Source organism: Apteryx rowi, unplaced genomic scaffold (assembly GCF_003343035.1).
Source record: "Apteryx rowi isolate R43461 unplaced genomic scaffold, aptRow1 scaffold_409, whole genome shotgun sequence".
NCBI lineage: Eukaryota > Metazoa > Chordata > Aves > Apterygiformes > Apterygidae > Apteryx > Apteryx rowi.
Genome location: NW_020450614.1, coordinates 584,132 through 602,058, shown reverse-complemented (window position 1 = coordinate 602,058; position 17,927 = coordinate 584,132). Strand labels below are relative to the sequence as shown.

Here is a 17,927-nt window from a genome sequence, read left to right as displayed (position 1 = left end):
ATTAGGAACCCCCCCCCCTTTTTTTTTTAAATAGGGAAGGGGAGTTCCCTTTACTATATAGTGGAACTTTTCAGGTCATGTGATGAACTATGGAGCAAGTGAGGCTATGTCTCTAAGCTTATTCTTAGAGACTTTACACTGCTAGGGAGCAAAAAAAAGAAAGGGAAAGCAAATTACTCCAAGAAGCCTGAAAGTGTATGGGGGAACCTGTGGGAACACTGACAAGTCACTGCTGTTGGTGCAGTTGTGAAGGTCATAGGTACTGGCAAAAGGAGATACCTCTTTTCTGCTTTAGCATGAAGAAGATTTGGGGGAGGCAGGGGGAGAGGGATCTCCAGTCCTCATTCTCCATCAGGACGATCCTTAATAACATACTGATATTAATAACATACTGACATTTCCATTTGGTTTCTAACATTCCATAAAGCGTTGGTGATAAACACACTGGAAACTGATCTTCAGTTAGAATACAGTGTAGCTTTAATATCCCTTTCCATTACAAGACAAGGTTAAATGATGGCTAAAACAACCAGCAGAGGACATTTTAAATGGTCTTCAGCTACCTTCACAAGCACATGATTAAGAAATTTGATTTCTTACTGTTTCTGTTCCTGAGTTTTGAAGAACTGACATCTACCACTAATTCAGATATGCTTATTCATTTCTCTGACTGATCCCTTGTCAGCACATACCACGCATAGGCTATGTGTTAACACCTTGCTTAAACTCTCCTCTTAATAGCACAGGCCCTGAGTCTGGCCATACATCATACAATATACTCCCCATTAAAACACAGTTTAGACTGTTTCAAAACATGACAATTATGCTACTGAGTCTGCTTGTGATTCCGTACATCTAACGGTGGTGCAAGCGACTAGGTATGATTGTATCTTTTCAGTTTTGTTGAAAGCACATACTTCAGTATATTGACAAGGGAAAGGAAGAATCAGACCTTCCAAGACTCACTGTATTGGAGATTAGTGATCATGGGTTACAGTCTAACCATTATATTCCTTTCTCCATGAGGCTAAGTCATATGAGCTTGTTAGGGCTGTCATATAAATGCACTCAGTACACATTTATTTCAAAGCCAGTAAGGTGCATACTACTGTAAATGCAACAGGAAAAGCAGCAAGTAGTAAGTTCTTGCCATTAGTTCCATGAAGTAAAGCCCAAAGCAAAAGGATTGGGCAATATATTCAAACTAGATTTTAGATATTTTCATTCTGCTTCCATCATCCCTGCTTCCATTTCAATTGGAATGGAAATCTGTGCCCATACTAATAACACATTCTGACCTCCTATAAATCATTCAAGAAAATAGAGAAATGTTGTCCAAAAGGCTCTGATAGCAACAGAGACCCCAAATTTAATTGACAATCAATGTGTCAGAAAAGATCGTCACTTTTAAAAAACATGTAAAAGATTTCAGAAAAAGAAGCGGCAGGGGAATAAAAGGTGTTCCTCAAGCAGCACTGAATCTAGTGTGGACAAATGTTATTAACTAGCCAAAATCCCAGTCAACTAATTACCGGAACTCAGTCATGAAGGAACTGAACTCTGAAGAACAGAAGTATTTTCCAATGATAATCGGAATGGCAAGGAGACCCAGAATAAGCACAGAGATCCAGAAGTGACACTTCTACACATTTGCGTAGAAAAAAGTCTTTAGAACAGTCAATTATTTCTTTCCAAATTCCCTGATACATCACACTGGAATCCTGCATCAGGGATTATAAATTGTCTTTTAAGAAGTGACTGGAACACCAATGAGCTAAGAAAGATCAAAGGCAGAACAAGGAATGAAGTAAAGAGGCATTGGATAGACTATCTTTAAACCTACCCCTGCCTCCAAAATCCTTATCCCTAAATTGAAAAACTAGATTAGAAAATTAAATAGCCACATTAAGAAACAGTCTGAAGCCAAGAGACTAAAGGTAAACTAAGACTTGAATATTTTGACCAAAAGTAAATGGAGACTGAAAGATCAGAAACAAAGCAGAAATAACAGAATTAAGAAAAAATATACAAGAATTAAGATGATAAAAAAAGGAAATGAAATAACTGGCAAAGCTGAAGGAAATTATAAAATATGGAAAAGGAACAAACTGAAGTTCCAGAAACACTGTAAATAATGTTAAGCTTTTAAGATACGAGATTTAAAAACATGGAATAATCTAGCCAGTTAGTCAACTGAGGAAAATAATGTATGTGTCACGTAAGCACTTTATCATATGAGATACAACTGTGCTTTTTAAAAAATTAGTTTGGAGCATAGCTTGAAATTAAAATAAGGCAGATTTAAAAGCATAAAGAAAGGCAGCATGCTGGGCTTTCAACAAGTAAAGAGTTTCTCTTGGTAATTATGGTCTCCTCATTCACTAATCCTGAACTCTACAAAAACACAGCTTGCAGGTATTTATTTCAAAAAGAGACTATACTATTTAGATTTAGTGAAATCTTTTTTCTGCTACAACAAAAACTAAATTTTAAGTCTCCTGTATAATAGTTTTCTCCTATGGCTACAGTGCTTAGATTGCTTGAGTGCATGCAAGTCCGCCAATAAATCAGGGTGACAATGCAGAAGTAGTTTTGCTGCAGCTGACAAGTCAGAACCGCAGAAGCAGATATGGCTGAAATCACAGATTCTTTAGCTACTGTCTCCAACAACTATCCAAGCCACAAGAACTGTGTTAACTTCCAGCACCGAAAGTAAATTTTGTATTTATTAGATAACCAAGTTATATCTTACGGTCTGTTCAACTATTTTTTATGGACATGATTCCTAGATCCTTCTTGAAGGAATCCTTTTAGTTCTTAAATTCTATTTGAATTAGCTGACAAAGAAGAATTTTAAATAGCATCAGAACACACATAGTATGCCAATACAAGATGCACTTCTGTTTCAGTTGCAGGAAGTAAAACATTTAAAGGATAACAAAATTACCACGAAAATGAACAGATTTATTGCATCACACTGTTAGTAAGAACTGATCAATATTACTTCAGTTCAATTTCCAAAGATATGAAAAGCTTTCCTAAAAACCTGTCTACGTCCTATGTCTATTAAGAGAAAAAACACTATTTGTGAGCATTCTAAGGAGCGTTCCAGGAAAGGTAGTTATCAATTCGTAGGGAATAAACTAGCTTGTTCTGTGCACTCTTGTATGTACTCATCTACTTTCACATAATGAATGGCATCACTTTTTCCACTGAGTGATAAACAGAGACCTGATATTGCCATTATGGGTCTTCAATAATAGTGCTTAGCAATAAAATATTGATAAAACATCTCTTCTAGCATACTATCACTGGTGCTTTTTATGGAGAAAATTACTAGCCATTTCTACTAGCAGTCCCTCATTTATTTCAAGACTTAAATCAATCAAAGAAAGAGGACTCGTCTTTACAATAGGAGAGTGCATACTTGTAAGATGTTTTCTGAGTTCTCTCATTGACGAGAGACAACTTAAGAGAATGTCTATTTGTTTTCTGTGAATATTTCAGCAATGAATATCACTTTCAGATGTTCTCACTGGGAAGTTACACTTTATAGTTTTAAATGTTTAAACCTTGGCATAAGAAATGCATACCATTAGAAAATGATGAACATCAACCATACTGGGAAGATTATTCATTTTTTGGCTTTTAAGAACTTATGAAGAAGATTTAAGAGCTAGTTTTTCTGTTACATTAAATATTTACCTTTCTATATGAGCCTTTCATCCAAAGGAAGGGAAAAAAAACACAACCCCCCCCCCCCAAAAACACACACACAAAAAACAAAAAAATCCCACACATCAAGAGCCAGATTTCAAAATCTGAGGCAGGCCTGCTAAAGACATAACTTGAAAAACATCTAAATTACCCATCTTTTTTTTTAAAAAAGCTACATTATTTTTTCCTGTTAAGTGTTTAAGTTTTCAGTTTTAAAAAAGTAGTTGGAATGAAAGAAGACATTCTATTTCATTTACATATCTGTATAAATATTTTTTGCTTTTTTTGTCAAAAGTAATAGAAATAAAAGCATTCAAAGTTCAGAAAAATAATAAAAATTAAAAGTTCCAGCACAACCATAAAGTGCTATTGCTATTATTGTTTTTTTAAACCAAGAATGCAATATTTTAGGTGGCAAGTATCACTAATAAAAAGAACCTCCATTAAATGACACTTAAAACATCTTTTCCTGATGAGACACTCGGGCAGAAAGTTTGCAAATTTTATACTAAGCAGCAGTATCACAGTCCAAAGTGCCAGAAGCCTAACACTTATCCCCTAAGCACCACCTACTATTATCTTACTAGCATGTCAATTTAAAATCATCTCTGATATGTCCTAAGAAACATGCTTTTTTTAATCATTCTTTTCTTCACAAGCCAGCTATTTCATTTTATCTCCTTACATTATTTTTGGAAAAACATGGTATTTCAAGATGCATCCTCAAAATTGCCAAACAGTATGCATTCTGGGACCACTGTAAATACAGTACAAAGTCAACTTTACAAAGAGATGAAACTCTTCAGAATGTCTATACTCTGAAACTCTAGATACTGTAACTTATATTTGAAATTACTATTTAATAAATAAATTGAGCACAGAGCTGATAAGTTGATTTAGAGCCTTAAAAATAAAAACTAGCTATTTAACCAGTGTTCCTAGAAGTAGAATTCCATTCTCATGCTACTGAACCAAGTAGTAATAGGGGAGACCCGGAATTCAAGTCAGAATGCTCATTCACATGAAGGTAAAATTATTTTTTAAACAACAAACTAAAAAAATCAGTTTCTTATTTCATTGTCCTCTGTTTAGCATAGCTATACATACCGCTATTTGACATTTGAAAAAGATTGTTCTTCTCAAACTTCTTGAAAACACTTCCTTTTATTTCAACAAACTGCAATTTTTAAAAACAGTTGGTTAGTTCTTATTGGTAACAAACCAGTGTAAACTAATCAGACAAAGATTATGAAAAATATGCAATATGATACACTAAGATGAAGAATGTTGAAAAAAATTTAGAGCGACTATAAAATAAAGCTCCTCCACACTCTATGCAAATATATGCCACAGAACAAAGTGATGCGGAAGCATGGCATACAGGTATTTCAACTCTTGCATTTATTTATGTAGCACAATAATATTCAGAGCTGTTAAACTCATGCCATACTTACATTATTGGACATCATGATGGTAAGCAATGATTTATTGTGGGAGTTGAAGGCCACATTAAGGGTTGTTGCTTGAACCATTATAAGAATGGCATGCAGGACTGTAGATAACAAGGTTAAGGAAGCATATTTGGAAATGATTTTTATGCACAGCAGTATTAATTAAATGGCATCAAATCCCAGATTTCCTACTTTGTTTCCAAAATTCCTAATAAGAAAAAAGTTTCTCTATCTCCCTATCAACCTAGATTTGCAGTAAGACAGCACTTAAATCTTTGAGTAAAATTCTGCATTACTTCAGTAAGTTTGAGACCTCATCCAGTATATGATAGAAAACTAGCTCAACACAAGAATATTTCTGTTCTAACATTCATACATACATGCTATATTTGTTCCAGCTCTGCAGCACGTATAGTGTACCCAGAGTGCTTTATAACATGTAATAACTATGTTAAGTTTTCCTGTTCTAAAAGAGCTCGATGGCATCAGAAAGGAGAAATAGCAATATACACTGAAGAAAAAAAATTTTGAGATAAAGGAATAGCATTGGGATTTCACAGAAAACAGGGGAAGGCACAGCAATTCTAGATTTATCACCACATCTATCAGACTATGTTTTTCTTTACAGGCCATCTTTATCAGTTCACCTTAAGGTTACTTCACTGCAAACTAGTTAGAGTTCCTTATTAGTATGTGTTTGTCCCTTCATGCACTTTACTATAGTAAGCATATTCTCCAGCTGCTGAAGCCTGGGCATCTCTAAGTAGTATGTATTTGGTCTTCACATACCTACTCTTACCCACCAACTTAAATGAGTTAAATGACCTGTTGAAGCTAATTTCCCAGTTGTCTGTATTTACCATTCTTTGGTTCACATCATGAAGTGGTTCTGAGTACAAAAAAAAGTCATATTCCTTGCAGAGAAAACTAAACCAAAATACGTCCTCCAACCACTAACGGTTTATGGGACCGACCAGGTTAGGACGAGTCTGAAGAAACTTCTGCCTCCTGAACAAACATATACAGTGCAGACATTAAGGCCTCAGCATTAACTGATCTCTACCAATCCATTTTATGAGCACCACTTACTAATGTAGACACAGCCCAAGAGAGCATGTTTAATGGAACAAGTCTCATGGTAATATCAAATTAATCTCTCACTTGCTTTTCCTTAAGGACTCCATATTATCTCTACAGGCAAAATTTTAGCTAACCTGACCACTGAATTCTGACAGGAGCTCTTTACAAAGCCCTGACTCCAAATGCTCCAGGATCAAACTCAGTATATTTGATCATGTTTGCTGCAAACAGATATACAGACGGTTAGCCCAATCACTGAAATATCAGCTATCAGAGAAACAAGGAAGCTGCCATTTGTATTATCACAGTAAAGTAGTCAGTGTTCTGTGCACCTAGTAAATGAACTGCTGTTAAGATTATCTGAAGATATCAAAGCCTTGCACTACTTTATTGCTTCATCCAATGCATAATTAGGAGTAATGAACTTCCCCTTGTTTGTTTGTTTAATGCACTTTGCCTTGTTTGTTTACTGAACCGTGGTCATCTTGTGTCACATAACTCGAACTGGTTCCGAGTCAGTGGAAAGCAGTGCTGACAAGCCTGAGCACTGCTAAGAGCCGATGCAAGACAGGCTTTTAAAGTTCAAACACCTCATAACTCATTCTCATCTGTATATGCTCCAGTCTACCCCTACAACCATTGGTTATTGTTGCTTTGGCAGTTAAAGATGAAAACAAGACTGACCTATATTTATGCTAAATATGAGGCAATTAGTTCCCTTTTTGCTGAAAGAAGGGAAGTATCCAAATTGTATAAAAAAGCCTACAAATATCCACCCCCCCCCCCACAAAAGACAGCTTGGTCCTCACACTGAGAATTAGGCAGTTCTGCTGGCATCCTATTATAATCACTTTAGACAAATTAGAAGCTAACAAGAAGAAAGCATGCAAGCATTAAAGTTGCTACACTTTCAAGAAAATACTTTCAAGCTAGATGGTTATAACATTCCACTAAATAACAAATCCACTGGCTTCAACACCTCCTGTGACCCAAAAAATATTTAGCACAAAACAGAATTAAGTTTCTAAAAATATCCAGCTACTGTCTTCTATTTACTATACTTCAGGTATTAGTAAAGTTGTCTACTACTACAGTAGAATACCACTACAAAGGATTTTCTTTTTTTTTTAAAGCAGGTAAAAGTTTTTTTTGTTTTTTTTTAAACATAGCAGTGGCAATTTATTTTGAAAGTAAATGAACATTAATTCAGGAATATAATAGGTTTGTCAAATATATTTAAAAAAATAATTCAAAACAATTACTGTATAATTTTTTAATCTAGAAAGTTTTGTAATTTGTTGAAGAAAAAAGGATACAGACATAAAGCACTGCCATGAAGAAGTGAGGAATCACACCTATATGAGCTCTTTTTCTCTCCTTAGGTTCTGTAGCTGTCCAATACAGAGCATCCAAAATATCTTGTCCAAATGAAGAAAACAGACGATCTGCCACCTAAACAAGAAGATCTTTTTACTTCCTAAAAGCAATGTTTCTTTTCCTTTAAGACACTTGAATATTCCACCATAATACACCCCTACCTAAAAATAAATAAATAAATGAATTTCACATCTTTTTCATTTCTTGTTGCCAAAAGGGAAAGTTAGTTTGGAAAAACTACAAACATCCAACGTGTAATCCAAAGAATATATGCAGCAAGTAGGAAAAAACCTAGACAGTGGTAATGCTAAAGATAGGAAAAACATGGACAGCAAACCAAGTTGGTAACTCAGTACCACAGCAAGAAAGGTCAAATGGAATTCCACCAGTTCTCAACACTCCATAATTAGCAATCACGTAAAGCTGAAGATCATTAAGAGGAAAGGCTGTGAAGCACTTTTTTTTTTTATTCCTACATGTTCAAGTTTGGTAATATTAAATTTAAGCTGCATAAGACAACAGGGAAAAAAAACCACTAAAAATCAACTCTGCATTACAAAGCACATGTCCAGCTAAAATAAGAGCAATCTTTATCTGCTTACAAAACCAATCAAATTGAAATAATTAAGTATGACAAACTCATCACCTCTACTTAATAAACACAAACAAGTGATGTTTCCTCTGACTGTCTTTTTACAAGAGAAAAACAGTTTTAGATATGTTAAAACAGCAAGTAGCAAAATAGAACTGAGTATAAGATGTAACTGTAAAAACTGAACCATACCATATTATCTAGAAAATAAATTCACAGGACAACATAAGTAACCAGATTTAATTATTTCCTGGCTTTGCTAATTAACAGTTTTAAATGTAAGGATACTGCAGAGAGAAATCATATGCTTTAACTTTTTCAAGTCAACATTCACTGAGATTTCCTAAGATATGAAAAAATGAATAAAAATAATTTTACTGAATGCCTCGACCTGCACTACAACCTGCTACTCTAAACATAATCTATACATTAAAATGAACTAAGCCATGAGCTGATGAATTACCATAAATCTGAAGGTCAAAAATGTTAGTTCAAATGATATTTACAACGGCATAGTTTTCGGCTTTTACATTTTGTGAGTTGAGGTAGTCTGCATTCTTTGGTTCCTGCTCATTGTGATTAACCACCAACTAACCATAGCTGGTGTGGTAACACCCACTACAGAATGCTTACAGAGTTTGGTAAGTTTGTCCACAATATTGTGAGGGTTTTAATAGGTAAAAATGGTGGGTTTGTTTTCCTTTTCATTTTAACAATTCTGTTTCTTATTCAATGGGATAGAATATATTAAAACCCACTACACAATATTGTTGATTGCTTTTCCAAATGTGACTTACCTAAACCCTACATGCCGGCTCCAGGCTCCAGCAGAATTCCATGGTGAGTGCTGTCACCAGCATAACGCACACTGGGGCTTCACAAGGAGCAGGAGCCGGTGGGTCTGAATCTAAAAAAAGAGAAGTGCCATTTAAGCCAATTGTGCTGAATGCTCTCCTTAGCCTGGCTATCTGGAGCATTCAGCACATAATTTGAAGATTTTGCATTCCTTTAAATCTGTCCAGGACAATACCCTCTGGACCTATCAAGAGCCGAAAACATTAGGACATTGTAAACATCTCAGTCAGTAATTTAACTAAATTAAAAATAAAAAATAAAAAAAAATCCTAGTTTGACAATTTGTGAAAGTGTAAAGTTTATTATTTTAAGAAAATGCATATTTAACATGTTCTAAAAAAAAGCTTATTTCTTGCATTAGTAACAAGCATTTATAACAAAATTCACTGAAGCAGTCTCAACAAGGCAATATTCAAACTGTTGAAAGCAGACTTTCAACCAAATTTTTCAGTGGGACACCATGTCATTTGCTACCAATAGTGCAGCTGCAACCTATCCTTTCAAGGGAGACAAAAAAAACCCAACAAAACAAACAAAAAACCCCCCCAAAAAACACTCCACAACCCATGCCCTCTCGTTTGGTATGCAGGGTTTCATAACTGACCAAGGAAATTAAGTACTGTTTCCAGCTTTCAACTTCGAAGTCTAATGTAAATCTAATAACTATAGTAACTGAGCAGTAAGAGACTTCCTTCTTTCCTGCTCCCAAGTTAAGAGAGGAAACTCATGTAGTACTTTAGCTGAGAAACACCTCTGGTTTTGCTAAATGTAGCAAAGAAATTCAACTTCTCTCCATTTGAAAGAGAATGGTGGGTGCCTTCCACTGAAAACACTGCAGTCTGTTTTCAAATTATGAAGTATGTAGTGCTGTACTTCCTTGGCATTTACAGAAGTGACTTGAAGTCTTCTTGAAATAAAAAGAAATTACTATTTTGAGCACTTGGATTTATTTGCAGAATGATAATCTCTTAGATTAAGGGGGGGGGGGAAGAGAGAGAGAGAGAGAGAGAGAGAGAGAGAAAATGTTCCCTACAGAACTACAATCCACACAATAACTCAGTGCCAATTTAATATTTTTAATTTTAGATTTGCTGAAAAACATGCAAAAGAAACAAAACTATTATGATTAAAAAAAATGAGGTGGCTTGTATGACATTTGCTTCATGTAGGGTATGAAGTCTGTTCCTTATTAAATATTATCATTTCTCATGAGGAAAAACAAGTGTCTTTAGACAAAACATTTAGATTATGCACAAGGTGTAGCTCAGTTTTAGTAGACTTCAAGCAAAGGTACCACAGATGCTCAAACACAGATTAATAGATTATTCAGAGATCCTGAATCACTGGTAGAGTAACTCTTGTACACAGCTGTGACTGAGTCCTTTTAAGAGGTTGTATCACTAACATGTCCTTTGTTTGCAGGTCTGAGATAAGACTGTAGCCATAAAAAGCCTACCAAAGACATCATTTACTTTGTGAATTACTGATCACAAGAGTGGAAATAAAATCTAATGTTTTACATTAATAACAAGCTAGAAGTAGTTAAGTTTTTCCCAGGACTTCTCTTTATCTTACCTCCCAAACCAGATATTTCCTTTTCTTGTTTCTCTACATTCATCTAACTTATTACTTATGTACTCAGGCTTCTGTCTGACAGCCAGGACTGAGAGAAGTTAAGCAGTAATTTGTATGTTCTTGTTTATAAGGAAAGGTATAATTCCATAATGAAGGGTTTAAAAAATGCAAATTCCATGTCTTCTACCATCTTCCTTCTCTGTTCTCAAAATCTTCTCACTGTTTCAAATCAACAGTTTGTTTGTCTCAATGAGTTTTTGAACCCATACATTTGATTTCTTACATTTCAGTTTAAGATATTTCTTCTTCCCTTCCCATTTCTCAGTTCTCATTCAACTGAATTGATCAATGAACTACAGACAATATGTAATATGAAACAGGATCTACAAAATTTATTTTTTCATTAACTTGTCTGTTATACTACATTTACATTTAATATAATGGGGATGTGTGTGCATTTGTGAGAATGAGAGACGGGCCAAATTTTAAATACTGTACAAATATTCTAACACCACAATATTTTAGATATCCTGAAAAAAGCATGCTTGACACTTTGATACCAACATTCTTACCTCAAGCATGTTATAGATGATGTAGAGCTTTATGACAGACTGTCCCCTTATCAGATGATACATCATAGAGTAGTCAACATAGTGCATCATGAAGTAGCAGATGACCAGTATAACTCCTTTGAGAATGTCACATACCTGAGCAGGTTGCAGCAAACGTCTATCACTAAAATACAAAGTGCAGAAAGTTCCACTAAATGTCACATACTCACAAAATAGAAGTGTCATCAAGCCAACATGAATTTACAGAAGCTGTTAATCAAGAATATTATGCAGCTTACTACTGACTCTTCCCCTCCCCCTCACTTCCCAAAACATATGGAACACCCTACACTATGAGACAAATTTATAGATCACACTTGTTAACGGGATCATCTTCTCTCAATTGCCAAAGCCACATCCATTTAGTTAATATTTTGTATTTGTTGGGTAAGAGCTCTGCTTGGTAAGAACCTTCTGCATGAATGCCCTTTGGCTTTTAAATCACCTTCCCTTTTCCAGCCAGTTCTGCTTATCAATTTGACTTCCTCAGTTACAAAAATGTTTGACTTATCCAAAAGAAAAGAAAATGAAGCAGGCATCTTCAAACTCAGTATAATTGATCAGATGCTGAGAAATGGGTTATGAACAGTGCAATTCCATATCTCTTTTCAGCCTGCAGCATCCTCAACAGAATTTTACAGAGCTTGAGGTTGATCCTGAAGCAATGAAGTTTTCTATCTGTAGTGCCAGGGATAACTGAAAAGACTAACTGAATCATTACACAATTTAATCACATAAACTAAAACTACGGAAAGCATGTGGCTTTACCTCAACTGCCACAACACCAGCCATCACATCAGGCATAATGTAACTGTAAGCAATATTTACCTGTCAATGCTCACTCTTAGTTATTTAGTATTAGTAGCATGCTAAGCATTTTAAAAGTCTTCAAATTAAATCAAAGGGTTATTTGAGAATTAAATATCAAAATACAGAAATAATTTCTATTACATGTATTTTTTTAATATACACTGAAAGGCTTTCACTGAAGTTGCAACTAATTAGCAGAATATAAATTATGAACTTTAAATTTCTGTATACTTAAGCACAGAGATGAGACAATGCTCCCAAAACCTGGTAATGTGTTTGGAGAAAAAGTTTAGAATGGCCTCCAGGAGTCAAGACATTTTAGAGGCCTTGTGGACATGAGTCAAAAATCCCAGGTACATGATTCACATCCTATTTAAGTACAGCATCATTTGCACTAGCAGGAAAGTTGTACTTTGGGTTTCTTTGGTGCCTTCCATTCAAAAGGAGAAAATTTCAAAGCACACAATCGAATCATACATCACATCACAGTATCCAGGGAACCACGCTGAGTTTAATTCTATAATGGGCAAGTATATTATATTCATTCTAGAAGTATGAGAGTAAGAAAGGTTCCAGGACTCCTAGATCTACAGTTGTGTATTTTGATCAGTGTAACCACTACATTTAATACACACTTTCTGTATAATCTCTGTATTAGAACTACTATTCTATTAGAATAGTAGAATTCAACCTAGTCCAGCACACCAGAACTCTTTAGGGTGGCTTTCTCATCCTATCTCACTTTTCAAAAGCCATCAAGTAACAGTAAACCAACCATGTCACAACATTTTTTCAGACAGTCCTTGACATTAAGTTTCAGTGAAGTTTCTTCCATTTTTCCCACAAGCTGAGTTTTAACTGAAGCACCTTGATTTCTAGACAAGAAAAGCTGAAAGTCTGCACTTTCTAGCACTTCCAATATTCACCTATTATCTAAAGAACCTATGACTATTCTCTTCTTACAGAACAAAAAAATGCACCCTCTCCACTCAAAAATTACATTTTAAGCTTTATTACTCTATTTAACTACTTTTAAATGATTATCCTTATTTAAATATATTTACACGTTAAAACGTTTACAGATTTAAGCAAGCCTGTGCTGATGGTAACTATTCACAAGCTGAGAACACAGCATGTTCCCTTTTCTCCAGCCTACTTCACTTTTGGAAGTGTACTCAAAGAGTTATTACAGCATTAGCCCTCTGACCAACACTCATTCTGCAACATGGACTGAGCTAAATTGGAAAAAGATATTTTTACTCCACAACAGTAATGCCAGAGCTTTGAACTATATAGAAAAATAGCTCAATCTGAAATTGTTGTTCAGGAGCTTGGCTTCTTCACTCTTCCAGCCAACCCCTTATCATTAGAGAAAGAAGTATTTGGTAGAGAGACATGGATCAGCAGAGACACCCCCACACAAAGAGTCTCTAGTAAAGTGATACAACATACTACAGAAACCAAGCAACACACAGAAACAAACTGCTGTCATAAAACTTAAACAGTTTACCTCAGTAAGCAAATCTCTCCATTTGTGTTCCTGAAACAAAGTGTATGGTATTTAAATAAAAGGGAATTCCTTTACTAGGTTTATATAGATTAAATGTATATGGTTTCCACTGCTGCAGAATGCTGCAGTTAACAAAATTTCTCCCTGCCCCCCACTGCAACCAAACCACAAAAGCCTTCACTTTTCTCATATGTCCACAGTTTAAAACTATTAGATTGAACAATCAGCAACTGTAATCAGGTTTCACCAATAAATTGTATGATTAATACATATGAAAAGATTTCATAAATACTAGTTCGAGCAGAAGAAAGCCTTATGTTTTCAAAAATAATTGGTGTTAAGTAGCTTTTAACACAATGTATACTCTGTTTACAGATTACCAGCTTAATTTACACTACAAAAGTTAAGAACAGTCTGACTGAGTTCAGGAAGAGGTATACCCAGCCCAGTATCCTGTCTTCTACCTGGCCATAAGGGAAGAGTTATAAGAACAAGTCACGCAGATATTGTCCCTAATTAAGGTTATTTAGTATTAATTGCTTATTGTTAACATTATTTAAGATGCAACCAAAGCATATGTCAAGCCTCCCAATCACTCCCTGGCACTAAAGTCTTATAACAGGTCCAGTTCTAGTCTATTAAAAAGGATTACCATTAAAAAACAAACACACACACACACAACTGCTGTTAGAAGAGTTGAGCAGTCATGTACGTCAACATTCCTGAAGATTGACTTTCTTAGAGCTGCTAGTGATCAGTGTCCTCTACCTCCTTCTCTGAAGACCTACAGTCACAAACTCAGTACTTCTACAAATTGTCCTTAGGGACTGCTGGAGGCACCACAAAAAGGGACTAAAATAACCTCACAGCAGATATGGCCCTTCTTGTCTATCAGTACTCTTACCAATGTGGCCACACGCTAACATATGGCAAAGGAAGCACGGCTAGTACTATTTATGCAAGAAAGAAAATGGAGAAGAACCTGGAGACACAAATAATGCTCAGCTACTTCCCAGTTTTAAAAGTATGGCAAGGTACGAATTTTTATGATAGAATGGCACCTTGCTGAAACGCACTAGTAAGCACAGCATGCTTATGAAGTTTCTGCAGCAGTCTTTCAGGAACATTTTCATAGGAAGAATGCTGTGAGGTCCACATATCAATACAGACTGAGATCTTGTTTTTAATCTAGAAAACCTTTAACATAATAATGTTCAAAGATGTGAAAAAGCTCAACCACAAGTTCAGCTCTTGTTAAAAAAAGAACAAAAAACAAAAAAAGTTCTTCTATAGCAAGTGTTTCTTTTCCACGTGGCTCCCCCCACTTGGAATATTAAGCAACAGCAGTTCCTCTTCAAAGGCCTTTCACACTGCTACCTCCATTATTCAACATACAGGAATCTTATTCTTGAGTTAGTGCTTTACATTTGAGCTAGTTGGCTCAAGTGCTGCTGCTGTTCAAGACCACAGCGCAGCAGAGACACAGTTATTCTGTGCTGTTAACCCTACCACTCTCTTCTGCTTGTGTTGATTTTCCGCAGTATGGCTCCTCTCTCTTGAGTAAAACTAACACAGAAAAAGTTCATATCAAAGTAAATCACCACCACCACAGCTGAAGACAAACTCTAAAAAAATAGATTACAAATGCTCTTCTGAACATGGTATCAATTCTGAAACCTAACTTCGGAGAATACTATCATACAAAGGTGCAAAGTCACAGACAGCTTTCCACGTACTGCAAAGACAAAGGTATTCTGAAAATATGCTGGGTACAGAACAAGCTGAATAACTATCACTATGGTTCAATTCAAAGGCTGCCCCAAAGGGTCAAGCCAACTGCAACTGATTGCTGTGCCTTGCAGGAATCAAGCTTTTAAGGAGTAGAGTACATTCAAATAATGTATTTAGTGAATTTTACTTTTCAGTCTTCAAAGACACTTGATTTAGTTTCTTATAAGTCTGTAATAAGGAAGGACTATAAAAACTTAAGTAAACATTCCATTGATTGTCTTCAAAGTTTTAACTAAAAAAATAATTAATTTTCTATTCAAAGTTGTGCAGTAAGTCATCCACAAGAGAAGCAGAACCAACAGTAACATTGTGACAACTTTCAAAACACATTTATTTTAAAAGAATGCACAAAAATGTCCTTATAGTTTCAATTTCCTCAGTTCGACGACAGAAGAGCCTCAACTCTCGGTATTTCAAAGCCATAACCAGCACAAGGAATTATTGCAAAGGCAGACTACAGGAAACTGCTTTCTTGTAAGTGAAAAAGAACAAGATTCTCTTGGCATTTAAAATCTATTTCAGTGTTATTTTGTTAAACACACTTAAGAAAACCCTTTAGATTGACTAGACAAGTAATCTGGAGTCTACAGCTAACATGCTTCCGATTAAGAGACACTAACTATGACTACTTCATAAATCTATAAAAGCATTTCTTGTTCCATTCCATTGCAGCAAGATCCTTTTCTGCTTTGGTTAATAACATTTACAAAAGGATTTGGAGGTGTGGCTCTGAATATAATATGGGATAGGGATAATTGTTTCCCACAGAGACAAGGAAATCCAGTAATTAAGGATTAAGTCTAACAGATTTGTCACCTTTCGGCAAATATGCAGAAACACCTGCAAAGCCTGCAGTTATGAACTGATGTAGTCACTGTTCTGTGAGCACTGAACATTACTGTTTTAGTATGTAATCAGGCTCCATATACCTACTAATTACACTAGTTCAACCTGTATTTGTCACAAATCGGTCCCATCCTTCCCATGAAACTATTTAATACATTTATGAACACACAGGCCAATGTGTTTTCATGCCTCACTCTCAGAACGTCTTAGCGATCTCATTTTGCACAGTATTTTCTGCAGTCATTTTTCCTCAATACATATTTCCATGTATTGTCACCAGTAACTCAGTAACTATGTTCACACTCAATGCCACCACTGGAAAATACTTTCAGAACAATCTTGAACACTAAGTAATTTCTTGATTAATATCACACACAATTTGATAATGCTGTATTCATCATCAGTGAATTCTAGAGAATCTTAAAAATTGAAGAAAAAAGCCAGCATTGTCCAAAACTGTGATAACTATACAAAGATCCAGACATGGACAAGAAATAGAAAGCATAAGTTCTGATGTTACTTTCAAAATCTTGCTTGAAGGAAGGGAACGAAGGGGTAAAAAATGGACAATACTGAACTACTGAGGAAGTCCAGAAAACACTGAACAGATGAGAAGCTGAAACAGCTTAAATCAACCTCTTTCAAAAAAGTTGGCTTTTTATTTATAAACATATATATATATATATATATACACACACAGTTGTGCATGAAGGATGACAGAATATAGAAGGGAAGATTTCACATGAAAATTAGTTATGTTTTTTTCTTGTGAGTGGAAAAGGAGAATAAAAATAAAGAACATCATGACAACCATTTTATTTTATATTGAATTATTCCTGTTATAAAAGATAAAGCAATAAAAATCTTCCTATAATAATCAGTGGGTCTTTTCCTTCAAAGCTATCCCAGACATACAGTGAGGTAACAGAAATAAACTAAACAAACATGTTTGTTTTAGTGTGACTTAGCTCTCGAAAGATAATATCTAGAGGGCCCATCGTCCAAGATGCAGTACTTCTAATATTTTATTGGATTCTAGAAATGAGTTATGTGAATTGCTTCACAATTTGGCTGTTTATTCAGCTAAGTATCTTTCCAATCATAACTTCCACACATCACAAGCCAATAAATAAGTGGATTCAGTGTACTTGCATTGTCCTCCAAGGCTCTTTATTAAGATGCAAGATTTCTATCTTTTCACCTCCTTTTTTTCCTCCCATTATTTCATTATTACTTCTAACATTTTTGCTCTAAGTCATACCGTCTAAGATGCTCTTCTCAAAAATAAAAAAAAAATTTACAAGTGATTTCATTATGCTAAGCCTCAAATTCTCAAGTTTAGCTGTACTAGACTACCAAGGAATCAAATTTAATTAAACTTCTTCAAAGTCTGTTTATAGGAAAGAAAAGCAAGAGTCATCCATTCTTTACATTATCTGCTATATAAAAATCTTGTCTTGCTTTATCACCTCCACTAAATACACTGAGCTGTTTAAACATAAGATAATCCTTCAATATGCATAAATTCAAACTGAAAATCCAAATATTCCTCCATGAAGAAGCCTACAGATAAACTTTCTGACACTGTTTAACACTAATTAGTAAATTAAGACAACACACAAACACAAGCAGGGATTTCAGTGTTCTACAGCACATATTTAACAAGATATTCAAATTACTCAGTCTTTGGGTACCTTTACCATTACGCGTGC

General features: G+C 35.1%; 1 protein-coding gene across 9 annotated transcripts in view; it reads right to left on the bottom strand.

Annotated features, from left to right (window-relative positions):
- TAPT1 (transmembrane anterior posterior transformation 1) overlaps nt 1–17,927 on the bottom strand; it is a 49,879-nt gene that overhangs the window by 15,425 nt on the left and 16,527 nt on the right. For 7 of the 9 annotated variants that reach the window (XM_026075642.1, XM_026075641.1, XM_026075636.1 and 4 more), the window contains 4 exons: nt 11,220–11,382; nt 7,565–7,700; nt 5,172–5,269; nt 4,825–4,894 (listed from right to left, as the gene is read on the bottom strand). In XM_026075642.1, coding sequence (XP_025931427.1) covers nt 4,825–4,894; nt 5,172–5,269; nt 7,565–7,700; nt 11,220–11,382 — 467 coding nt within the window. Of the gene's footprint in view, nt 1–4,824; nt 4,895–5,171; nt 5,270–7,564; nt 7,701–8,505; nt 8,561–11,219; nt 11,383–13,578; nt 13,609–17,927 lie in introns of all 9 variants that reach the window. The other 2 variants (XM_026075637.1, XM_026075640.1) reach the window with 2 other exon arrangements.